Source organism: Hemiscyllium ocellatum, chromosome 9, assembly GCF_020745735.1.
Source record: "Hemiscyllium ocellatum isolate sHemOce1 chromosome 9, sHemOce1.pat.X.cur, whole genome shotgun sequence".
In the NCBI taxonomy this organism is placed as follows: Eukaryota; Metazoa; Chordata; class Chondrichthyes; order Orectolobiformes; family Hemiscylliidae; genus Hemiscyllium; species Hemiscyllium ocellatum.
In genome coordinates, this window is record NC_083409.1 from 60,824,076 (window position 1) to 60,850,216 (window position 26,141).

Sequence of the window (26,141 nt, forward strand, 5' to 3'; positions counted from 1 at the left end):
TGGGTGAAGGTGGATAAATCCCCAGGACCTGATCAGATGTATCCTAGAACTCTGTAGGAAGCTAGAGCAGTGATTGCTGAGCCTTTTGCTGAGATATTTATATAATTGATAGTCACAGGTGAGGTGCCGGAAGAGTGGAGGTTGAGTAATGTGGTGCCACTGTTTAAGAAGGGTGGTAAGGACAACCAGGGGACAATAGACCGGTAGCCTGACCTCAGTGCTGGGCAAGTTGTTGAAGAGAATCCTGAGGGACAGGATGTACATGTATTTGGAAATGTGTTGCTGGAAAAGCGCAGCAGGTCAGGCTCATCCTAAGAACGGGAGAATCAACATTTCGGGCATGAGCCCTTCTTTAGGCTCATGCCTGAAATGTCGATTCTTCTGCTCCTTGGATGCTGCCTGACCTGCTGCGCTTTTCCAGCAACACATTTTCAGCTCTGATCTCCAGTATCTGCAGTCCTCACTTTCTCCATGTATTTGGAAAGGCAAGGACTGATTTGGGGTATTGGAGCTTAAACATGTGTTGCTGGAAAAGCGCAGCAGGTCAGACAGCATCAAAGGAGAAGGAAAATCGACGTTTCGGGCATATAGCCCTTCTTCAGGAATGAGGAGGGTGTGCCAAGCAGGCCAAGATAAAAGGTAGGGAGGAAGGACTTGGGGGAGGGGCATTGGGAATGCGATAGGTGGAAGGAGGTTAAGGTGAGGGTGATAGGCCAGAGAAGGGGTGGGGGCGGAGAGGTCGGGAAGAAGATTCCAGGTCAAGAAGGCGTTGCTGAGTCTGAGGGTTGGGACTGAGAAAAGGTGGGGAGAGGGGAAATGAGGAAGGTGGTGAAATCTGCATTCATCCCTTGTGATTGGAGGGTTCCTAGGAGGAAGATGAGCCGCTCTTCCTCCAGGCATCGTGTTGCCATGGTCTGGTGATGGAGGAGGCCAAGGACCTGCATGTCCTTGGCAGAGTGAGAGGGGGAGTGAAAGTGTTCAGTCACGGGGTGGTTGGGTTGGTTGGCACGGGTGTCCTAGAGGTGTTCTCTGAAATGTTCCGCAAGTAGGCAGCCTATCTCCCCAATGCATAGGAGGCCGCAGCGGATGCAGTAAATGATGTGTGTGGAGGTGCAGGTGAATTTCTGATGGATATTGAAAGATCCCTTGGGGCCTTGGAGGGAAGTGAGGGGGGAGGTCTGGGTGCAAGTTTTGCATTTTTTGCAGTTGCAGGGGAAGGTGCCGGGAGTGGAGGTTGGGTTGGTGGGGGATGTGGATCTGATAAGGGAGTCGCAGAGGGAGTGGTCTTTCCGGAACGCTGATTAGGGAGGGAATGGAAATATATCCTTGGTGGTGGGGTCCGTTTGGCGGTGGCGGAAATGACGAAGAATGATCCGATGTATCTGGAGGGTGATGGTGTGGTAGGTGAGGACTAGTGGGGTTCTGTCCTGGTGGCAATTGGAGGGGCGGGGTTCAAGGGCAGAAGAGTGGGAAGTGGAGGAGATGTGGTGGAAAGCATCATCAATCACGTCTGAGGGAAAATTGCCGTCTTTGAAGAAGGAGGCCATCTGGGTTGTTCGGTATTGGAATTGTTCCTCCTTGGAGCAGATGCGGCGAAGGCAAATGAATTAGAAATATGGGATGGCGTTTTTACAGGGGGCAGGATGGGAAGAGGTGTAATCTAGGTAGCTGTGGGAGTCAGTCGGTTTATAGTATACGTCCGTGTTGAGTCGGTCGTCCGAGATAGAGAGAGAGAGATCTATGAAGGAGAGGGAGGAGTCTGAGACGGTCCAGGTAAATTTGAGATCGGGGTGGAAGGTGTTAGTACAGTGGATGAACTGTTCAACCTCCTTGTGGGAGCACGAGGTAGCGCCGATACAGTCATCAATGTAGCGAAGGAAAAGGTGGGGGGTGGTGCCAGTGCAGCTGCAGAAGATGGACTGTTCCACATATCCAACAAAGAGGCAGGCATAGCTAGGGGACCATTGCTACTCCTTTGGTTTGGAGGAAGTGGGAGGATTGGAAGGAGAAGTTGTTAAGAGTGAGGAACAGTTCATTCAGTCAAAGGAGAGTGTCAGTGGAAGGATACTGGTTGGTTCGGCGGGAAAGGAAGGAGCGGAGGGCTTTGAGGCCTTCGTGATGGGGAATGGAGGTGTATAGGGAGTGGAAGTCCATGGTGAAGATAAGGCGTTGGGGGCCGGGGAAGCGAAAATCATGGAGGAGGTGGAGGGCGTGGGTGGTGTCCCGATTCGGAGTAGTCAACATGGCTTTGTGCGTGGGAAATCATGTCTCACAAACTTGATTGAGTTTTTTGAAGAAGTAACAAAGAAGATTGATGAGGTCAGAGCAGTGGATGTGACCTATATAGACTTCAGTAAGGTGTTCGACAAGGTTCCCCATGGGAGACTGATTAGCACGGTTATATCTCACAGAATACATGGAGAACTAGCCATTTGGATACAGAACTGGCTCAAAGGTAGAAGACAGAGGGTAGTGGTGGAGGGTTGTTTTTCAGACTGGAGGCCTGTGACCAGTGGAGTGCCACAAGGATCGGTGCTGGGTCCTCTACTTTTAGTTATTTACATAAATGATTTGGATGCAAGCATAAGAGGTACAGTTAGTAAGTTTGCAGATGACACCAAAATTGGAAGCGTAGTGGACAGTGAAAAGGGATACCTCAGATTACAACAGGATCTGGACCAGTTGGGCCATTGGGCTGAGAAGTGGCAGATGGATTTTAATTCAGGTAAATGTGAGGTGCTGCATTTTGGGAAAGCAAATCTTAGCAGGATGTGTACATTTAATGGTAAGGTCCTCAGGAGTGTTGCTGAACAAAGAGACCTTGGAGTGCAGGTTCATAGCTCCTTGAAAGTGGAATCGCAGGTAGCTAGGATAGTGAAGAAGGCGTTTGGTATACTTTCTTTTATTGGTCAAAGTATTGTGTACAGAAGTTGGGAAGTCATGTTGCGGCTGTACAGGACATTGGTTAGGCCACTATTGGAATATTGCGTGCAATTCTGGTCTCCTTCCTTTCAGAAAGATGTTGTGAAACTTGAAAGGGTTCAAAAAAGATTTACAAGGATGTTGCCAGGGTTGGAGGAGTTGAGCTATAGAGACTGAACAAACTGAAACTGTTTTCCCTGAAGCATCGGAGGCTGAGGGGTGACCTTAAAGAGGTTTACAAAATTATGAGGGGCATGGATAGGATAAATAGACAAATTCTTTTCTCTGTGGTCAGGGAGTCCAGAACTAGAGGGCATAGGTTTAGGGTGAGAGGGGAAAGATATAAAAGAGACCTAAGGGACAACGTTATCACACAGAGTGTGGTATGTGTATGGAATGAGCTGGCAGAGGAAGTGGTGGAGGTTGGTACAATTGTAACATTTAAGAGGCATTTGGATGGATATATGAATAGGAAGGGTTTGGAGGGATGTGGGCTGGCTGTTGGCAGGTGGGACTAGATTGGATTAAGATATCTGGTCGGCATGGATGGATTGGACCGAAGGGTCTATTTCCATGTTCTACATCTCTATGACTCTATGGCTCTACCATCAGTTCTGGGGAAGGGTCACTGAACCCAAAACATTAACTCTGACATCTGTCTGTCGATGCTGCTAGACCTACTAAGCCTTACCAGCAATTTCTGTTTTTGTTCGGAGATGTTATGATGCATCTCTGCAGTAGATGGGCATGGAAACTAGGCGTCCTGGCTCAGCTGCTGACTGACATACAAGTTAAACCAGTTGGATAATTGCACTTCCACTTTCGTAGTCTCTATATCTGCCTCACCCATAGTCACACCCACTTATCTCTGACCATGGACCAAATCCAGAGATCATAGTGTAAGGCATGTAACTGCCTCCTAGAACAAAGTGTTCATGTAATATTCCCCACCTCTGTATGGTAGTAGTCAAACTCATGAACTGTGAATTGAAGATTCTGGAGCTGCAGACATTTACTGCAGTTGTGATTACTATGGAACACATGGGTGTGCTAGTAACCTACTTGGTGGATGCATTGCCATTAGCCTGAAGTAAAGACCAGGAAAACATATGAATGGCACTTACTGGTCTGACATTTCTTGGCACTTAAAAGTGGAGGTCCAGTCCGACCGGTAACCTTCTTTCCAAGGCAGACTGCACTTTTTGCTGTTTTTTCCCTCTGGGAGACCAGGTGTGTTGGTAATTAGCACAGCTGTTAATATCATCAGCACATGATTGAGGCAAGGTTTAATTCAATTAAACAGGCATTTGAATTGAATGCCACCTGCACGGGTTTCCCAGGAGGTTGACAAGCTCACCATCAAAATTAGACAAAATTAAATGTGCATTACTCTTAGCTTTTATTGATATCTGGAAGTGCTTACAGCTGCCTTGTGAGTTCCCTGTGCTAAATATTTCCGAGTTCTGGTCAGCATAGAAGTTTTTAAGAAGTTTTCAGGTTTTGAAATAACAGCACCAGGTTTGAGGTCATGGATGCTTTAGACAATTACTATCCTTGGCAGAACACTGTGGGATCTCCAGGCTTATGGTAGCGGTGCAGAACAACAGTGGAAAACTGGAGAGAAGACAACCTCAAGTATCAAGGTCTGAAGAGGATCTACCCATATGAGAGGTTCCAAAGATAGAGATTCTGCTTCACAAATTCCCTACAGTGTGGAAACTTCCCTTCAGCCCAAAAAGTCCACACCCACCCTCCAAAGGGTAACTCACCCAGCCCAATTCCCCTGCCCTATCACTCCACATTTCCCCTGACTAATGTACCTAATCTACACATCCCCGAACACTATGGGCAATTTAGCATGGCCAATTCACCTAACCTGCACATGTTTGGATTGTGAGAGGAAACCCACACAGACACGAGGAGAATGGAAACTCCACACAGTCACCCGAGGCTGGAATCAAGCCCAGGTCCCTGGCACTGTGAGGCAGCAGTGCTAACTCCTGAGTCACCATGCCATCCTGTTTCCTTGCTTATTTTTAGACCATTGTTTCTGCAGACTTTAGGAGAAAGTAAGGACTGCAGATGCTAGAGAACAGAGCCAAGAGTGTGGTGCGGGAAAAGCACAGCAGGTCAGGCAGCATCCAAGGAGCAGGGGAATCAACATTTCAGGCATAAGCCCTTCATCAGGAATTCCTGATGCAGTAATTAGAAGAACAGACATATGAGTTTGCCTCTGTGGTTTCTTCCCGTAGATATAGGGCATTTATGATAATTCAATGCCCACCATATTAACTAGCAACTTTATCAACTTTAAGGAATTTTATTTAAGCATGTCCTGGAGTGTGCAATCATGAGGGAGAGAAAGTGAGGACTGCAGATGTTGGAGATCAGAGCTGAAAAATGTGTTGCTGGAAAAGCGCAGCAGGTCAGGTAGCATCCAAGGAGCAGGTGAATCAACGTTTCGAGCATAAGCCCTTCTTCAGGAATCATCAGAGGACTAGTGAACAATGTGAGCTTGTGACATGTCAACATTACTGATTTATTTTTCAAGCAAACTGAATTAATAACTGACTGATGGAAAACATGGGATGACCCTCTCAAATTCTTCTCATACCACCTACCAATGAGAAGTGGGAGCCACAAAAAAAAAAGCCTATGACTAACCAAGTGCAACATTGAGTAAGCTGTTGATATTTTGAAGATGTGCTTCGTGTGCCTTGATAAACTGTCTGCGTGGAGTTTGCACATTCTCCCCATGTCTGCGTGGGTTTCCTCCAGGTGCTCCGGTTTCCTCCCACAATCCAAAGATGTGCAGATTAGGTGAATTGGCCATGCTAAATTGCTCAGTGTTCAGGGATGTATAGGTTAGGTGCATTAGTCAGGTGTAAATGTAAAGTAATAGGGTAGGGGAGTGGGTCTGAGTGGTTACTCTTTGGAGAGTTGGTGTGGACTTGTGGGCTGAAGGGCCTGTTTCCATACTAGAGGGATTCTATGATGATTCAATATTAACAGTACTTTTGTGCATCTGATATAATATGCAACAGAGAGGATTTACATATGAAGAAGAGGTTCCCATAACAAACCTGCTCCCAGGGCTGCTCTTATAGGTCAATTAATTTGACAGGAGCAAATAACAAAATCTTCTATTGGTCCATTTTCATCAAGACTACTGTCCTACACACCTCCCCATTTAGGCAAAATTATTCTTATATCATGTATACACCATTTCAACAACTGCTCAATGATCATCATATTTAGTTTCTTCTTTACTTCTTCATTGGTGACAGAGTGTACGTCAGATGTATTTTCAATTATGTCACTAACAAGCTGTGAGCTTCCAGTTTCTCCATATTTGATGCAGATGTGTAATTTATCTCCATGACATCTTTCTGTGCAACTAGATATTGCACACTTTCTGGTGGGTGACCTCGACGATGACACCCTCACTTGTGTTTTGTACTCTATAAATTTCAATCTAACAGACTTGTGAATGAATGCCACTTATCCTATGATGGATGCTGCATGTTTAAGGATGACTGTGAAGCAGATAAAACTGTGTAAGTATTTGCATATCATTTGCTGTGAGTGTATGGTGGGCATCTCTTTTAATGTTCTTTGCTGTCCTGACCTGTTTCTTTGCCTTGTATTTATCCCAGAAGTCACACGACACCATGTTATCGTCCAATAGATTTATTTGAAATCACAAGCTTTCTGAGTGCTGTTCCTTCGCCAGGTGATCTAGTGCGAATTCGCTACCTCAGCAAACTAAGTGCTATTGAACTTTAGTCAATTTAATGTGCAATACAAACAGTATTTTTAAACATGATCTACTTTTGATCCATACTTGCTCTGAACAATGCTATCCAGCCAGTTTCCTTAGTTCAACTCTACTCAAATCAAGGTCAATTCAGTGAAGGGCAAGTAAACATAACCTGGCACTTGGAGCATATTGTCAACTCAAAGTATTGGAATAATTGGAATTTAATAATTTGCTGATATTTCTTCATACATATTGACAATTTTGGTTTGTCTTTTTTTAGGCTCACCAAGCTTCGCATTCTGGAGCTGAGAGAAAATCATTTGAAAACTCTACCAAAGTAAGTTAACACTTACACAAAGTTTTTAACAATTGACTGCTAGCTGAATCTAGAGTACTGAAATAATCAAATTTATACTATGACTGTGAGTTCTAAATTTCAAGGAATGCCCTTACCTAATTGAGAATTGCAAACATCAAACATCTAAAAAGGTAACAATTTGAATCCGGTACATAAAGTTGTGAATAGTGCTAGTAACAAGCAGTCAAACCTAAAAATATTTTCTAATTTTCTTCTTTCCTATCATTTTATAAAGGCATATAATTGAATACAATTCCAATTATCCTGCTTGCTGTTCTCTAATATCTTATATGGTTATTATTCCTATCTAAATATAGACTACAGGTGATAAAAACTGGGAAATACATATATATTTGTGTATGCATACTGTACATGCCTGAATTTTCTCATTTTGATTTAATGTTTGATCAAGTGAGACCCATGGTGTCCAGTCTGTATAGCTGTCAGCAACTTTGTCAAGAAATCTTCTGTTCTTCACCTTTTTAAATATGCATTCAGGCACCACAGTGCTGTCCTTGTGAAATTGATTGGCAGAAAAGGTGCAAGTGCGGCTGGAACTTTTTGGCATTTAAAACCTAGCTACACACCACTTTACATGCTGCGAGGCAGCAACTACCCTTTACACATTGTTATTAGGAAGCCCACACCCAGACAAGCAGTTTAACTCCTGACTTTGCTGATGGGGATCTGGAGGTGCTGATAGATAGGTTATTGGATAGGAGGGCACAACCTTATCTTGCTGACTGACAAAGGAAGCCTCACCTTGAGACCTAGTTTAGGCCAAGAAAGCAGCCTGGATCAGTGCTGTGCCCCAGGGTGAAACAAAATGTACAGCAGTGATGAAAGAAGATTAGTGATCCTATGTGCTCCTCAAGTGTAACTGCCACCATCTTCCCTCTGCTACCTAACTCTCTCAGGTCCATCATTCACTATAACTTTGCCATTGTACTCGCATTTCACCAAGGCTCATGGACTACTGGTCTCACTGTTGCATTGATCATATCCATTCAATAACTCTCACTCATTTCATCCTCTCAAACTTTGAACCCTCACTGTTTGCTCTGCTTCCTACTTACTCACTGGGGATACTTTATCACTTCTCCTGCATCACTACTAACTGCTTTGCCATCCATTTTCATCATACTCAATCCTCCTTTTCATCTCATTGCAGGAATAATCATCCCAAGCTAGGTCGAAAGGTCAAAGACCAGCAGTAGAGAGAAGGGATGCAAGGCTCCCCCTGCTGTGTGAGAGAAGCTGGTTGGAGAAGAGCAGGGTTGCTCACATATGCTGTGCTGCTCTCTCATTATAACCGTGCACAAACCCTTTCTCACACTTACATAACTCATTCCCTCCTATTTTATGCAGTTACTGGTGCATCCAATAAACCTTCACCCCAAAGAAGCAGTTCCAGAAACTCTCAACTCCACCTATACTTCTGAGGAAGAAGGCACAAAGCCCTCAGAGTGCACTGGCAAGATTTTCACCTGCACCTTACACTAGCTCAGAGACTTCCACCTCAGTGGATACCCTTTCTAGATTAGATTCGAGAGCACAACCTGACAAGCACATCAGTGACATATCTCGGCAGTCCCAGGCAGAGAATGAGTCCACGGAGTTGTCTATTAGAAACATTGTAAAAATGCACTGAAAGATTCAGAAATACCAGGCATATTTATCAGATGCAGTCAATAAACTGGATCAAAGGATGAAGGACTCTTTCAATGTTACCAGTACAAGGCTGGCTTCAGCATATCAGACAGTCATCTGCATGGACAAGGTTGGTGACCATTGTGAAAAATGAAGTCCAGTAGATTACTACAAGACTAAACATTCTGTTCAGGAATTATACTTACAACCACCTTGTGAATGAACATCTGGAATCAGTGATGATTCAACACATCTCTAAAGGGAAATATTAATTCTATCCATTAGCTTTTCAAGGAGTATCCTGTCATTCAGGGTTTGATGATAGACATGGAAGAATGAAGTGGGAATGGCCTGGTGTCTGAGGGTAGTATGAGCGTCAATTAAACTAAGTATCAGTAATGACCCAATGTGTCTCCATCCCAGGGAGTTGGCTGCCAGATTCCTTTCAGGGCTTTGAGTTTATGTACAAAATTAAGAACCCCCAGTGAGATTTCTTGCACCATCTCCTTTCTAAAGCAAGACCAACTGAACCTATAAGTTCAGCTACTTGCCACAGAATGGTAAATATAACACTAATATGGAAATTCAAAGAAGAATGAATATAGAAATACAATGTTTTATTTCTTCTGCAATGAATGATATGTCCCAAACACCCCTGTGGGTATTAGTGTATGCTAACAATGAATTTGGCAGCCCATTTAGCTGTCTGACCAAGTTGCCTTAATAAATAGTGATGCATGAAAAACACCCATATGCCACATTTGTGCTCTCAATTCTTATATTGCTAGTAATGTAGTTGGACAAGTAAATTTTGGCTATTTTGAAGACCCTCCATGTTTGACTAGAAACATTTTAATTAAACCATCCATTAATGTAGCATTGTCAGTTGATGGCTGATTTCATCAATGAAAAGTTTCCCTAGTCCCTGAAGCAAATGTGTTTTGTTAGAATGTCACTGTTAGAATTTTAATCATCATCGAGTGGGAAAAGTTAAAAATAGAGATAGCAGAATTGACACAATTCCGGTTATGACTTTGGCAAGAACACTCCACTGACAAACCCCATACACTTTCTGATGTGTGAATTTGAGAGAGATTGTGTGCATAAGAATCCCATCCTAGAGATACTGTATCCCTGTACTAATAAGGCAATTTCACAAGGTGTACCAATAGCTTGTAATGCCTTGATCTGTATGACTCCGTGCTACTCTAGCAGTATGTATACACTTTTAATGATGCTTTGATTTTATTTCTTGAAATATTGGCACATCAGTTTTTTGACGTACAACTGACATGCATGAAGCATTAATATCAAAGTTTTAATCAATTGAAAAATCCCTCTTGTAACTATTGAAATTTAGAATGCAGCAGATTGGGGAAACCTGAAACTAAATAGCATACTGGATAATGGTACTCAACATCGTCATCAGGTTGGGAAAAATTTGATCTTTCCCAGTCACCAGGGGAAGATCATTCCTAAACCAGAGGAAGAAACTGTTTTAAAGGAAAATATCTTCTTTATAAAACTGAAGAGCAGTGTATAAGGTTTATGATAAATTTTCATTAATTTGACAGTAACTACTTAATGGTCTCAACACTTCTTTGCTAAAATCTGTGACTGACACATACTGTTCATTTAAATATTTTGCTTGTTAAGCACTATGGAAATCTCCAGGCTTTGGCACCATACTTGTGAGACTTCCCGATTGACTGACCAGTTCAGACATTTTAGGAATTGTGTTTAAAGAGTTTAATTTACATAACTCATGTTGTATTTTGTTTTGGACAAGATGTAAGCTGTTGCTATTTGCAACAAGTACAACTGATAAACTTTGAAGAAAGAACTAATGTCTTCACCCTAACCTGTTCTTCTCAATATCCTAAATTGAGTACTGTAATTCTAGCTTTCTTATGCTATCCTCATGATGATTAAAACTAGGAGAAAGTGAGGACTGCAGATGCTGGAGATCAGAGCTGAAAAATGTGTTGCTGGAAAAGCGCAGCAGGTCAGGCAGCATCAAAGGAAAATTGACGTTTTGGGCATAAGCCCTTCTTCAGGAATGAGGAGGGTGTGCCAAGCAGACTAAGATAAAAAGTAGGGAGGAGGGACTTGGAGAAGGGGCATGGGGAATGCGATAGGTGGAAGGAGGGGTTAAGGTGAGGGTGATAGGCTGGAGAGGGATTGGGGACGGAGAGGTCAGGAAATAGATTGCAGGTCAAGAAGGTGGTGCTGAGTCCGAGGGTTGGGACTGAGAAAAGGTGGGGAGAGGGGAAATGAAGAAGGTGGAGAAATCTGCATTCATCCCGTGTGGTTGGAGGGTTCCTAAGCGGAAGATGAGGCGCTCTTCCTCCAGATGTTGTGTGGCCATGGTCTGGTGATGGAGGAGGCCAAGGATCTGCATGCCCTTGGCGGAGTGGGAGAGAGAGTTAAAGTGTTCAGTCACGGGGCGGTTGGGTTGGTTGGTGCGGGTGTCCCAGAGGTGTTCCCTGAAATGTTTTGCAAGTAGGCGGCCTGTCTCCCCAATGTATAGGAGGCCACATCGGTTGCAGCGGATGCAGTAAATGATGTGTGTGGAGGTGCAGGTGCATTTCTGATGGATATGGAAGGATCCTTTGGGGCCTTGGAGGGAAGTGAGGGGGGAGGTGTGGCCTGGAGGAAGAGCGCCTCATCTTCTGCTTAGGAACCCTCCAACCACAAGGGATGAATGCAGATTTCTCCACCTTCCTCATTTCTCCTCCTCCCACCTTTTCTCAGTCCCAACCCTCAGACTCAGCACCGCCTTCTTGACCTGCAATCTTCTTTCCGATCTCTCCGCCCCCAATCCCTCTCCGGCCTATCACCCTCACCTTAACCTCCTTCCACCTATCGCATTCCCAACGCCCATCCCCCAAGTCCCTCCTCCCTACCTTTTATCTTAGCCTGCTTGGCACACCCTCCTCATTCCTGAAGAAGGGCTTACGCCCGAAATGTCGATTCTCCTGTTCCTTGGATGCTGCCTGACCTGCTGTGCTTTTCCAGCAACACATTTTTCAGCTCATGATGATTTAAAGGTGACTTGTTAGACTGTTCTCTGTACTGTATTATTCATACCATTTCTATGCTGTATGTTATGAATGAAGTATATTTCTTGTGTTGGATTGATTTTCTTTCCAACTTTTGGAACTACTTCACCTTCCTAGATGTGAAACAAGTTGGTATTAGCATATAGTATTACACTGGCAGAGTTGTACCAAAAGGATACTCTCAAACACAGAAGGGCTGCTACTTGTCCCAGTTGTAATTGTTGTAGTTGCCACTATAATAATCATTGTACTGCAGACCCAGGGACAGATATCTGGTGATAACTGAGGAAGTGATTCTGCAATTGTGCCACCTCTTCACCTTGCTTACTTGGTACACCACTGCCATTGGCTATGCAGGGGGCCAAGATTCTTATATACATCTTAATAGTTAGGGCTACATCTGTAATATCAAGCAGATCGTTTGAAACTTGTGTCAAAGATCTCACAGAAGCATTAATTCAGCAGGGCCAAGGATGTTGTCACTTTCATTACTGATCAGCAGCATAAAAAGACAGAGCAACAGAACTCTGCAGAACTGCTGTTAGTTTTTTCCAGAATCTAGAAAATTATAGGTTGCATCATGTTAATATTTGGTCCTTGGATAAAATAATACTTCTGAAATAAATCTGAAAAATTTATTTAAAAATCTCAATAGTGTAAGAGCAGTAAAACAAAACTCATTTAAGGACATGTTTGCATATTTGAATGGTTTAGTTTTACAATAGCCATCTCTGTTCTTTATGTTCGATGTGGTACAGATTCAGGAAAAAAAACAAAATACTGCCAGAAACTAAGGATTTCATATAAGAAACAGAACTGATAGACTTGTGACCTGAATGTTCACTGTGTTTCTCTCTATGTATGCTGGATTAGAATGGTGCTGGAAAAGCACAACATTTCAGGAAGCATCCGAGGAGCAGTAAAATCAATGTTTCGGGCAAAAGCTCTTCTCTGGTTTCCAGCATCTGCAGTCATTGTTTTTACCTGTCTCTATGTATGCTGCCTAACCTGCTGAATATTTCCAACATCTTCAGTTCTAATTAATAAAAAGTAAAAGACTGGATTGAATCGATAATTTTTCTGTTGCCAGTTCAGGAGGAAAGAGTGAATATTTGTGGATGTGGTGTGTAGTGATTGGAACCAAGTGGATCATGTTGACTGAGATCCTTGATTGGCTCAGATTAACAATCCCAATCCGGAAGCCCTGGCTGACCAATTTAAACAGGGAATGGGGCCTCTGGTACAATGGTAGTGCCCCTACCTCTCGATGGGTAGGCCTGGGTTTCAGTCCCACCTGGTCCAGAGGTGCGTATTAACATCACTGAACAGGTTGATTAGGAAAATAGGTTTTAAAAAATCTTAATCTAGTACAGAATGTCCCCAGGTTACAAATGGGTTCCATTCCTGATCACGTTTGTAAGTTGATTTGTATACAAGTCAGAACACAATATAGTATAAACAGAGGATTTATAATCTCAGTTCAGAGGAATGACTGCAAGCTGGCTGGCCACAATCAGTGTACTATGCACAAGTAAATAAAGGGCGACTTGGTGATGGGATATCGGCCTCTGTGCAGTTATTTCATGGTGATAATCAAGAGGGTCTAGTTTGTTCTGGATGGTGCCAAGCTTCTTGAGTATTATTGATACTGTACTCATCCAGGTAAATGGAATGTATTCCATCACATTCCTGACTTGTGCCTTGTAGATGATTGGAAAGGTTTTAGGGAGTCAGGAGGTGAATTACTCACTGCAGGATTCCTAGCTTCTAACCTGCTGTTGTAGCCACAGTACTCCACTTGTGGTGAGATGTCTAAATGTCCACCATAATTCACCATTGGTTGTGCCATGTTGCCATTGTTTAGCCATGACCATCAATTACTGCTTTTTGCTGTTTTTAAAATCCAAATAGTATTCTATTGTAGCTTCACCAAGTTGATATCTCATTGTTAGGTGTGCTGATGCCTATCCTGGTGTGACCTTCTGCACTCTTCATTTAAACCAGTGTTAAACCACTGGCTTAATGTTAATGATAGAGTGGGCATATGTTGGGCCATTGAGTTTTCAGGTTGTGTTTAAGTCTATTTCTGCTGGTGCTGGTGCTGATGTTGATGCTGATGCTGATGGTGCTGGTGCTGATGGCCCATAGCACATTATGGATCAGATCAAAGCCTATCCCTTTTAGCATGTTGATAGCGTCAGCATGATAGAGATTATCCTCATCATGAAGGTGGGTCTTTTGTCTCCAAAAGATTGCAGTAATCACTCTGACACTGTCATGGACAAATGCATCTGCTGTGTCAGACAGATTATAGTGAGATGAGGTCAAATATGTTTTTCTCTTTTGGTTCCCATACCCCTGGCCGGACACCCAGTCTTGCAACAATGTCCTTCGTGATTTGACTAGTTCAATTATTAGTGAATAATCTTAATGATGGACATTGACATCTCCATCCAGAGTAAATTCTGCATTCTTGCCACCCTCTAAAAAGTATTCAACATGGTGGAGTGCATGGAGGAGTAGCTGAAGAGACTGTAGTAGTACTCGGTAGTCAGCAAGATGTGTCCTTAATCATGTTTGACCTGATGCCATGAGACATCATGGATTCCAGAATCAATGTTAAGGAGTCATAGACTAACTCCTTTCTGACTATATACCATTGTGCTGCCACCTCTGGGTCTGTCCATTCAGCGCAACAACCAATTCCCCAAGTGGAGAAGGTATTGCCTAGGATGTGTCTGGAAGACTGATTCTGAGCATGTGACTACGCAAGGCTGTTGTTTGACATGTCTGTCAGTCGGCTCTCCCAATTTTAGGACTTCAATAGTTTGATGCAACTAGTATAAATGAAAGGAGCTGAAACAAGTTCTAGCATCAACTAGAATCCAGTTACAGAACAGTGTTAAAAAGACAGAAATCTATCTGAGTGAATACAGCATTCACAAGAAGATAGCTGAATTGATGGTGCATGTCAAAGCATTCAATTTAGTTGCAGTTATGGCGATGTGGCTGTAGGTGACCAAGACTGGAAACTTAATAATAAAAAAAATTCAATATTTAGGAAGGGTAACGAAAAGCAATGGAATAGTTCTGATAATAAAGTACTTATGTGAAAGAGGATCTATGATCAGAAGTACAGGATATAGAATCTGTTTAAGTAAAGCTCGAGTGAGCAAGGGGCTGCAAATATTGATAGAAGTGGTTTACCCTCCTACCAACAAGTATTGATTAATTTATTGCAGTCATATGTACCAAGATACAGTGAAAAGAATTGTTTTGTATGCTATACAGGCTGTCTATACCGTACAAAGTGCACGAAGATAGCAGAACAAGGTGCAAAATATCGAGAAGGTGCAGAGAGAGAGATCAGAGATAACATAGGTCTGTTAGAACATGGTTAGTAATTCTAATAGACTTAGAATTGAGGTGTAGAAGAGCAGAATGACAATAAGATATGTAAGAATAAGATCTACTGTAGACAGCTCGCAAAATTTTGCCATACTCTGGCACCGTCTTGAACAACGTGTCAGTAACAACGTAGGGCACAGTACAAAATGGAAAATTAGTGCATGTAGAAAGTGGAATGCAGTAGTCATGAGTGACTTTAATACACATAGACTAGGTAAAGTTATTTAATACCAATGCTGTGGAAGAATTCCTAGAATGCATTTGAAATAGTTTTCTCAAGCAATATATTGAGGACCCGATTAGGGCACAAGTTATTTTAGAGTCACAAAGTGGGGAACTGGAAAAGCACAGCAGGTCAAGCAGCATCAAAGGAACAGGAGAGTCAATGTTTCAGGCATAAGCCCTCCATAACCCCTGCTGTTCGGATGCAGCCTGACCTGTTGTGCTTTTCCAGTGCCACACGTTTGACTCTGACTCTCCAGCATCTGCAGTCCTCACTTTCTCCTCAGGTTATTTTAGTCCTTGTATTGTGAAATGGGAAAGGACTATCAAATGTTCGTGTTGTAAAAGAACCTTTAGTGAAGTGTAACCATAGGATGCTAAAATCTTCGATAAAGTTTGAATCAAAAATGCTTCTAAGTGAGGACTATCATAGATATGAGTATGAAATTGGTTGTAGATTAGAAAAATACATTTAAAATAATTAAATTGATGATCAAGAGACAATGGCTAATAATTAAATAACTAGTGCTTGGTTTTTTTATTAAAAAAGCATATGTTCCTTTAAACCAAAAGGAAAACAGGTGCTCGATAAGGAAGCTGGAGATAGTATTAGATCGAAAGAGGTGACTTCTAAGTCTGTCCAAAAATATTATAAATTTGAGGATATGGGGAATTTTAGAATTCAGCAAAAGGAGGACCCAAAGAAATTGATAAAGAAAATAGAATCAGATAGCAAGAAATGTTTTTTAAAAATTGCAAAACTTTCAATTGTTTGTAAAAATGGAAAGATTAGTGAAGACAATTGTGGCTTCATTACAGGCAGCATTTGTAATAAAATTAGAGAAATCGCAGGAAAGTTAAATTATAACTTTGTATCTCTCTTTACAAGAAGTCTCCACAAAATAATAGATCCAAGGGTCCAGTGAACTTATTATGGCATTGGAGACTGGTACTGACAGTTACCAAATTCCTGAGATCTGATGACCATCATCTTCAGGTATTGAAAAAGATGGTTAGAGATAATTGATGCTTTGGTGATCATCTTGCAAAATTATATTACTTGTTCAAAGGTGCATAAGGATGGGAAGATGATGAAACAGGGAACTACAAATCTGTTAGCACTATGCCAGTCATGGTGAAAATATTAGAATCTATTATAAAGAATGTGATTACTAGTTGCTTAGATAATTGTTTGATTCAATAGAATAAACATGGATTTATGAAGTGGGAATCATGTTTGACAAACCTTATAGATTTATCTTTAGGAAGTCACAAGCAGAATCAATGAGATGTAACTAGCAATTGTGTTGTACTTGGAAAGCTAAATGTCCCACACAGGAGGTTAACAAACAAAGTTAAAGTGCATCAAATTGCATAAATAGACTAGCATAGATTTAGGATTGGTTAATAGGCAGAATCCCTCTGCCTTCAGTCAAAAGCAAAACATTGGGAGGAAAGACATCCTGAATGCGGTTTCTGACTCCGATACCTAACCCATATACCTTTACACTTTTTTTCATTTCTATAATTGTTGTAGTGTTTGTGCATCTGCCCATATTTCAAAATATTACTGCATGAGGCTGCTCAATCTTCACTTTGAGCCCTGCTCCCTGAGTGGCATTCTAACTAACGCAATGGGAGATGATTTATTTTGTGGCTTATTTGAACAAATAGATGCAAGGGAGGGGTGAGTTGTTGAAGTCACCACTTCATTCATTTCTAAACTTGAGGCAATCACTCCTGACCCAATAGGAGAGCCAGCTAAAAGCAAAAACAACTGCTTTCTGTTTCATAGCTGATTACAAACCCAGTCTATGTCTATTAAAGTCACTCATGACTGCTGCATTCCACTTTCTACATGCATTAATTTTCCGTTTTGTACTGTGCCCTATGTTGTTACTGACATGTTGTTCAAGATGGCGCCAGAGCATGGCAACATTTTGCGAGCTGTCTACAGCAGATCTTAAGCCCTCCAGTTTTAATTATGTGGAATAACGGACCTTGTCATTAAGAAAAAATTTGAATGGTTAGACATTAAATATCTGATGATGCCAAGGAGGATCTTTTCATTTGGTTTTAATGACAAGTAACTCTAATTCTATCTAAGGCAAAAAGTGAGGACTGCAGATGCTGAAGGACTGAAAGGCTTTTGCCCGAAACGTCGATTTTCCTGCTCCTTGGATGCTGCCTGACCTGCTGTGCTTTGCCAGCACCACTCTAATCTAGACCTAACTCTATCTAATGCCATTCATTCCAAGGGGAAGGCAAAAGGGCAATTAGTTCATCTATGTTTGCACATTAAACTTATAGTATATCAAAAGAACAATCTGATATATTACAATCTGAGACACCATAATAATTCAAAGTTCAGTTCCAATCAAGCTTGAGCTCTGACCCTTGAGGAGGAGGAAGATTATGGCCAGCCACAATCTTGGCCTACTTTGGTATTAATTCCTAACACTACTAGGATTTGAGCCCTTTGACCCTGAGTTCCTCTTCCTCCAGAATGGCCCTCTTCCAGCAGTGTGTATCCAAGCAGCACCTGTCAAACAAGAGACACGGCCCAACAGCAACAACGATGAGAAGTAAGTCCCCAGAAGGTGGAGAGTGCCAGGCGGGGGCTCCGAATGAAAGTTGAGGAGGGGGTGGGGGGGATGGAGAGAAGAGCTGATTGAGTGGGTAGTCTGTGAGGGAAGAAACTGTTTAGGAATAGGGGTTTGAATGTGGTGTGGAATGAGGAGCTGATTATAATGTGTGGACGGGGTTGGGGAAAGAGGGGATTCTCTGCATCTTCTGTTACCATGGGAAATAAAGAGTTTGTTGAAACCTACCTAAGTACTTAAAGTAACATTTTCACATGGTACAGCATCGTACTTCACAAACAAATTTTCATATTTGTATGATGTATTATTATATACTGATCTATAATACAAGTTCACTTTGTCATTAATGTAGACTTCATCTTGTATTATCTGCACTACTAACATTGAGTGCTGAAATGCTGAGATCACTTTGATTTGATATAAATGCCTTGTTCGATTGTTTTGTTAATGGTAAACAAATTTTTAAAAAGTTTCTATCTACTTTAAAGTGGCCTAGAACCCTTTGCACCTTGTGACGGGGAAGTGTTATAACAATGGAAAGAGTGGCAGAGAGATCAGAACCAGCGTGAGTGTGAGGAGGTTTTAAAAAAACACGAGAGAGCACTGAAGATTTCAGATCCACAGTGAGGACAGTTCCCGCGAGAAGACTTCAAAAGCACACGGGCAGCAGAATTCAGAACTGGGTGAGGGTGGATGGATTTAAGAATGCAAGTGAGCTGTAACGTGATGGGAGGCAACGCTAAAGTGGGGATGGTTAAGATAGCACGAGAGAGCGTTCAGAACCTGTGTGTGAATGGAGAGGCTTAAACCAGCAAGAGAGATGGCGAGTTCAGATTTGGGAAGGACAATACAAAAATTAAAAAATAGAATGACATCGCTGGGAAACAGCTAAGAGCTCAAATTGAGCATTATTGATTATTACTCGGGTAGTGCATTAGAAATTGTAAGTTTTGAATAAGATTTGTAAAGTTGTTTGGTAGCAATTAAAGTTATTCGGAATTTCCTGTGCTCCCCCCCCCCCCCCCCGGCTGCCGTGCAGATACAGGCGTGCAGCAGGCACGGTGATCGCTGGGCGCAGACTCAGCAACTGCACGGCTGCATAGAATAAAGGACACATTGCTTTGGGAATGTATTGTTTATTAATTATAACTTATTTAAAAAGAATTATTAATTAGATAACATAATATCAGTGGTAAGATAGGGTTTGCTGTGGCTGCAGGAGGTGGGACCTTTTGGACTCTGCATTGTGTGTGTGCGGTTTCAGGTTTTCAGCGAGATTGCAAGCTGCAGCTGCTACAACACAACGGAATGTGGCAGGGTAGGGGCTAGTCCGGTTCCCAACCCTGTCTGCTCCCTCTCGCGGGACTTGCCACATCAAATAATTTTATTTTCTTTAACTTTATTGATTAAAATTCTTCATTTCTTCTTTCTGCGGCTGCGATGGTGGAGAGAGGTTGGGCGACTGATCATGTTCTTGTGGGTTGAGCCGCTGTTCCAGCATCGCTGAACTGGGTTCCGCTCCTTTTTCCTCTGATGTTTTGGCGGCATCTGCAGCAGTGGCAGAGCGAATACTCTCGGTTCTCGAGACTTCCAGCACCACTAATCCAGAATCTGGTTTCCAGCATCTGCAGTCATTGTTTTTACCTCGTTGATTTTAACCCTATTGCGAATCCTCTTGCAAGGATGCCTGCCTTGAAGAAGTTTTCCTCCTCTCTCTATAGAATCTCAGGGAGTACCTCTCCCACTGCAACTCCACCCTCTCCTCCCTGACCTATCACCTTCATCCCCTCCCCCACTCACCCATTGTACTCTATGCTACTTCTCCCCACCCCCACCCTCCTGAGCTTCTCTCTCCACGCCTCAGGCTCACTGCCTTTATTCCTGATGAAGGGCTTTTGCCCGAAATGTAGATTTCGCAGCACTTTGGATGCTGCCTGAACTGCTGTGCTCTTCCAGCACCAGTAATCCAGAATGATTTCCAGCATCTGCAGTCATTGTTTTTACCTCGTTGATTTTAACCCTACTGCGAATCCTCTTGCAAGGATGCCTGCCTTGAAGAAGTTAATTTGGATAGTCAATCAGCACTGGGAAGTTGTAATGGAATGGGCCATGGGCCTCGAGTTGGGACAGTCTCCTCCTGGCTGTATCACAGGTCGGGTACTGGGTCCATTCAGCGGCAGGGGCTGTTTCAGCATGTTTCTTCCTTGAATCATGGAATCCCTCCAGTGTGGAAACAGGCCCTTCTACCACAAGTCCACACCGACCCTCCGAAGAGTATCCCATCCAAACCCATTCCCCTACCCTATTACTCTACATTTGCACCTAACCTCCACATCCATTACAAATGAGAAAGTGCTAGAAAAGCTAAAAGGTCTTAAAATTGATAAATCTCCTGGCCCCGATGAAATACATTCTAGAGTTCTGAGAGAGGTGGCTGAGGAAATAGTGGAGGCATTGGTTGAGATCTTTCAAAAGTCACTGGAGTCAGGGAAAGTCCCAGATGATTGGAAGATCGCTGTTTAGATTAGACTTACAGTGTGGAAGCAGGCCCTTCGGCCCAACAAGTCCACACCGACCCGCCGAAGCGCAACCCACCCATACCCCTACATTTACCCCTTACCTAACACTATGGGCAATTTAGCTTGGCCAATTCACCTGACCCACACATCTTTGTGACTGTGGGAGGAAACCGGAGCACCCGGAGGAAACCCACGCAGACACGGGGAGAATGTGCAAACTCCACACAGTCAGTCGCCTGAGTCGGGAATTGAACCCGGGTCTACAGGCGCTGTGAGGCAGCAGTGCTAACCACTGTGCCACCGTGCCGCCCTTGTTGTAACCCCCTTGTTCAAGAAAGGATCAAGACAAAAGATAGAAAATTATAGACCAATTAGCCTAACCTCGGTTGTTGGTAAAATTCTAGAATCCATCATTAAGGATGAGGTTTCTAAATTCTTGGAAGAGCAGAGTCTGATTAGAACAAGTCAACATGGATTTCGTAAGGGGAGGTCGTGTTTGACAAACCTGTTGGAATTCTTTGAAGAGGTGACAAGTAGGTTAGACCAGGGAAACCCAGTGGATGTGGTCTATCTAGACTTCCAAAAGGCCTTTGATAAGGTGCCACACAGGAGGCTGCTGAGCAAGGTGAGGGCCCATGGTGTTCGAGGTGAGCTACTGGTATGGACTGAGGATTGGCTGTCTGACAGAAGGCAGAGAGTTGGGATAAAAGGTTCTTTTTCAGAATGGCAGCCGGTGACAAGCGGTGTCCCGCAGGGTTCAGTGTTGGGGCCGCAGCTGTTCACATTGTATGTTAATGATCTGGATGAAGGGACTGGGGGCATTCTAGCGAAGTTTGCCGATGATACGAAGTTAGGTGAACAGGCAGGTAGTACTGAGGAAGTGGGGAGGCTGCAGAAGGATCTAGACAGTTTGAGAGAGTGGTCCAGGAAATGGCTGATGGAATTCAACGTGAGCAAATGTGAGGTCTTGCACTTTGGAAAAAAGAATAAAAGCATTGACTACTTTCTAAACGGTGAGAAAATACGTAAAGCCAAAGTACAAAGGGATCTGGGAGTGCTAGTCGAGGATTCTCTAAAGGTAAACAGGCAGGTTGAGTCCGTGATTAAGAAAGCGAATGCAATGTTGTCATTTATCTCAAGAGGGTTGGAATATAAAAGCACGCTGTGCTACTGAGACTTTATAGAGCTCTGGTTAGGCCCTATTTGGAGTACTGTGTCTAGGTTTGGTCCCCACACCTCAGGAAGGACATACTGGCACTGGAATAAGTCCAGCGGAGATTCACATGGACGGTCCCTGGAATGATTGGTCTAACATATGAGGAATGGCTGCAGATCCTGGGATTGTATTCATTGGAGTTTAGAAGATTTAAGGGAAGATTTAATAGAAACTTACAAGATAATACATGGCTTGGAAAGGGTGGACGCTAGGAAATTGTTTCCGTTAGGTGAGGAGACTAGGACCCGTGGACACAGCCTTAGAATTAGAGGGGGTCAATTCACAATAGAAATGCAGAGACATTTCTTCAGCCAGAGAGTGGTGGGCCTGTGGAATTCATTGCCGCAGAGTGCAATGGAGGCCGGGACGTTAAATGTCTTCAAGGCAGAGATTGATAAATTCTTGATGTCACAAGGAATTAAGGACTACGGGGAGAATGTGGGTAAGTTGAGTTGAAATGCCCATTAGCCATGACTGAATGGCGGAGTGGACTCGATGGGCTGAATGGCCTTACTTCCACTCCTATGTCTTATGGTCTTATGGTCTTATCCCTGAACACTACGGGCAATTTTGCATGGCCAATTCACCTATCCTGCACATCTTTGGATTTGGGAGGAGACTCAAACCCACGCAGACGCGGGAGAATGTGAAACTGCAGACAGTCACCCGAGGCTGGAATTGAAACCAGGTCCCTGGCGCTGTGAGGCAGCAGTCCTAACCACTGAGCCACCGTCCTGCCCATTGGTGTTGCAGACCCCTCAGGGACAGATTTGGCGGCGACACAGTGCAGCAGTGTCCCATGGCCACTTAGAAAATCAAAAAGCCATGGACTGAGCACCAAAGAAAAATGAAATTTGTCCTAACTTTGAGTCATTAATTTATTTTTATAATTTGTTATTAAAATGGTGCCAGACTGTCACAACTTTAACACATTTTACTGCATTTTCATAAAAAGGGATAGCATTATAGCTGTGCTGAGGGAGGGTGTTCCCGGAAATATTTCCAGGGAAGTTATTTCGGTGGAAATGAGAAATAAGAAAGGGATGATCTCCTTATTGGGATTGTATTATAGACCCTCTAATAGTCAGAGGGAAATTCAGAAACAAATTTGTAAGGAAGTCTCAGCTATCTATAGGAAAATAGGGTAGTTTTGATAGGGGATTTTAACTTTCCAAACATAGACTGGGATTGCCATAGTGTAAAAGGTTTAGGTGGAGAGGAATTTCTTAAGTGTGTACAAGACAATTTTCTGATTCAGTATGTGAATGTACCTACTAGAGAAGGTGCAAAACTTGACCTACCCTTGGGAAATAAGGCAGGGCAGGTGACTGAGGTGTCAATGGGGGAGCACTTTGGGGCCAGTGACCATAATTCTATTAGTTTTAAAATAGTGATGGAAAAAGATAGACCAGATCTAAAAGTTGAAGTTCTAAATTGGAGAAAGGCCAATTTTGACAGTACTAGGCAAGAACTTACGAAAGCTGATTGGAGGCAGATGTTCGCAGGTAAAGGGATGGCTGGAAAATGGGAAGCCTTCAGAAATGAGATAACAAGAATCCAGAGAAAGTATATTCCTGTCATGGTGAAAGGAAAGGCTGGTAGGTTTAGGGAATGCTGGATGACTAAAGAAATTGAGGGTTTGGTTAAGAAAAAGAAGGAAGCATATGTCAGGTATAGATAGGATAGATCGAGTGAATCCTTAGAAGAGTATAAAGGAAGTAGGAATATACTTAAGAGGGAAATCAGGAGGGCAAAAAGGGACATGAGATAGCTTTGGCAAATAGAGTTAAGGAGAATCCAAAGGGTGTTTACAAAAATATTAAGGACAAAAGGGTAACTAGGGAGAGAATAGGGCCCCTCAGAGATCAGCAAGGCAGCCTTTGTGTGGAGCCACAGAAAATGGGGGAGATATTAAATGAATATTTTGCATCAGTATATACTGTGGAAAAGGATATGGAAGATATAGACTGTAGGAAAATAGATGGTGACATCTTGCAAAATGTCCAGATTACAGAGGAGGAAGTGCTGGATGTCTTGAAACGGTCAAAGGTGGATAAATCCCCAGGATCTGATCAGGTGTACCCAAGAACTCTGTGGGAAGCTAGAGAAGTGATTCCTGGGCCTCTTGCTGAAATATTTGTATAATCGATAGTCACAGGTGAGGTGCCGGAAGATTGGAGGTTGGCAAACATGATGCCACTGTTTAAGAAGGGCGGTAAAGACGAGCCAGGGAACTATAGACCGGTGAGCCTGACCTCAGTGGTGGGCAAGTTGTTGGAGGGAATCCTGAGGGACAGGATGTACATGTATTTGGAAAGGCAAGGACTGATTAGGGATAGTCAACATGGCTTTGTGCGTGGGAAATCATGTCTCAGAAACTTGATTGAGTTTTTTGAAGAAGTAACAAAGAAGACTGATGTGGGCAGAGCAGTAGATGTGATCTATATGGACTTCAGTAAGGCGTTCGACAAGGTTCCCCATGGGAGACTGATTAGCAAGGTTAAATCTCATGGAATACAGGGAGTACTGGCCATTTGGATACAGAACTGGCTCAAAGGTAGAAGACAGAGGGTGGTGGTGGAGGGTTGTTTTTCAGACTGGAGGCCTGTGACCAGTGGAGTGCCACAAGGATCGGTGCTGGGTCCTCTACTTTTTGTAATTTACATAAATGATTTGGATGCGAGCATAAGAGGTACAGTTAACAAGTTTGCAGATCACACCAAAAATGGAGGTGTGGTGAAGCGAAGAGGGTTACCTCAGATTACAACAGGATCTGGACCAGATGGGCCAATGGGCTGAGAAGTGGCAGATGGAGTTTAATTCAGATAAATGGAAGGTGCTGCATTTTGGGAAAGCAAATCTTAGCAGGACTTATACACTTAATTGTAAGGGGTCTTAGGGAGTGTTGCTGAACAAAAGAGACCTTGGAGTGCAGGTTCACAGCTCCTTGAAAGTGGAGTCGCAAGTAGATAGGATAGTGAAGAAGGTGTTTGGTATGCTTTCCTTTATTGGTTAGAGTATTGAGTACAGGAGTTGGGATGTCATCTTGTGGCTGTACAGGACATTGGTTAGGTCACTGTTGGAATATTGTGTGCAATTCTGATAGGTCTCCTTCCTATCAGAAAGGGTTTAGAAAAGGTTTACAAGGATGTTGCCAGGGTTGGAGTATTTGAGCTATAGGGAGAGGCTGAACAGGCTGGGGCTGTTTTCCCTGGAGCATCGGAGGCTGACGGGTGACCTTAGAGGTTTACAAAATTATGAGGGGCATGGATAGGATAAATAGACAAAGTCTTCTCCCTGGGGTCGGGGAGTCCAGAACTAGAGGCATAGATTTTAGGGTGAGAGGGGAATGATATAAAAGAGACCTAAGGGGCAACTTTTTCATGCAGAGGGTGATACGTGTATGGAATGTGCTACCTGAGGATGTGGTGGAGGCTGGTACAATTCTCACATTTAAGAGGCATTTGGATGGATATCTGAATAGGAAGGGTTTGGAGGGATACGGACCGGTGCTGGCAGGTGGGACTAGATTGGGTTGGGATATCTGGTCAGCATGGACAGGTTGGACCGAAGGGTCTGTTTCCATGCTGTACATCTCTATGACTCTAAATCTCTATACTAGATTCCAGGAGGTGGTCATATCACTTATTTCAAGGATTATACCTTGAAATGTCCATTACAGTCAGGGACAAGAAGGTGTGACTGTGAGTCAGGTGGGTAAGGGAGGTCAGAGAATAGAATTGAAAGATCCTCAAACTTTTGAAATATTCCAACAAGTTTGAGAAACATTCTACTTGTTTGGATTAGAGTAAGGGCTGCAGTGCGGATCAGCTAACTTACCATGACACTGTAGGACAGGAAGCAATTCAAGTGGAGCAAGCAAAAAGAAGTGTAGAGGATAATAGAGTGAGGAGGTTAAACACTATTCTGTGCAGCAAAGAGTACGAGTCCAAGTGGCCAGGCTGCCTACTTAGTGCCAGGGTTCAGGACATCTGCTCAGAGCTGGACAAGAACTTGAAGTGGAAGGAGGAAGATTCTGTTATCATGGTCAGTGTAGGTACCAACAATGAAGGTGCACCTGTAAAAGTGGTTCTGCTTAGATAGTATGAAAAGCTTTGCACCGAATTGAAAATCAGAACCTCAAGGGTAATAACCAGTGGATTATTCCAATTCCTGGAATACTGCAGTTGATACTAGGGAAATTAGGGGCTGAACTGTTGGAATTGTCTGTAAACTAGAGTAAAATGCTACAAACGCAAGGTTCCTTGTCACAAAAATAGTTACACTTTTTTTTGTCTTTGACCACTAGTTTTCAGACTTTGTAGTCTTTGGCCTCTCAACCTAGATAGTGTGTGAATCTGGGCAGTTAGGTGCACATATATTTCCCATTTGTCAGGAAAAGTGTATTGCACAGTATTAGG

At 43.0% G+C, this 26,141-nt stretch overlaps 1 protein-coding gene across 2 annotated transcripts in view; it reads left to right on the forward strand.

Moving 5' to 3' along the window:
* Nucleotides 1-26,141, forward strand: part of lrrc7 (leucine rich repeat containing 7) — a 341,063-nt gene that overhangs the window by 35,802 nt on the left and 279,120 nt on the right. For both annotated transcript variants that reach the window (XM_060829788.1, XM_060829787.1), the window contains exon 5: nt 6,963-7,019. In XM_060829788.1, the coding sequence (XP_060685771.1) occupies nt 6,963-7,019 (57 nt within the window). The remainder of the gene's footprint in view (nt 1-6,962; nt 7,020-26,141) is intronic.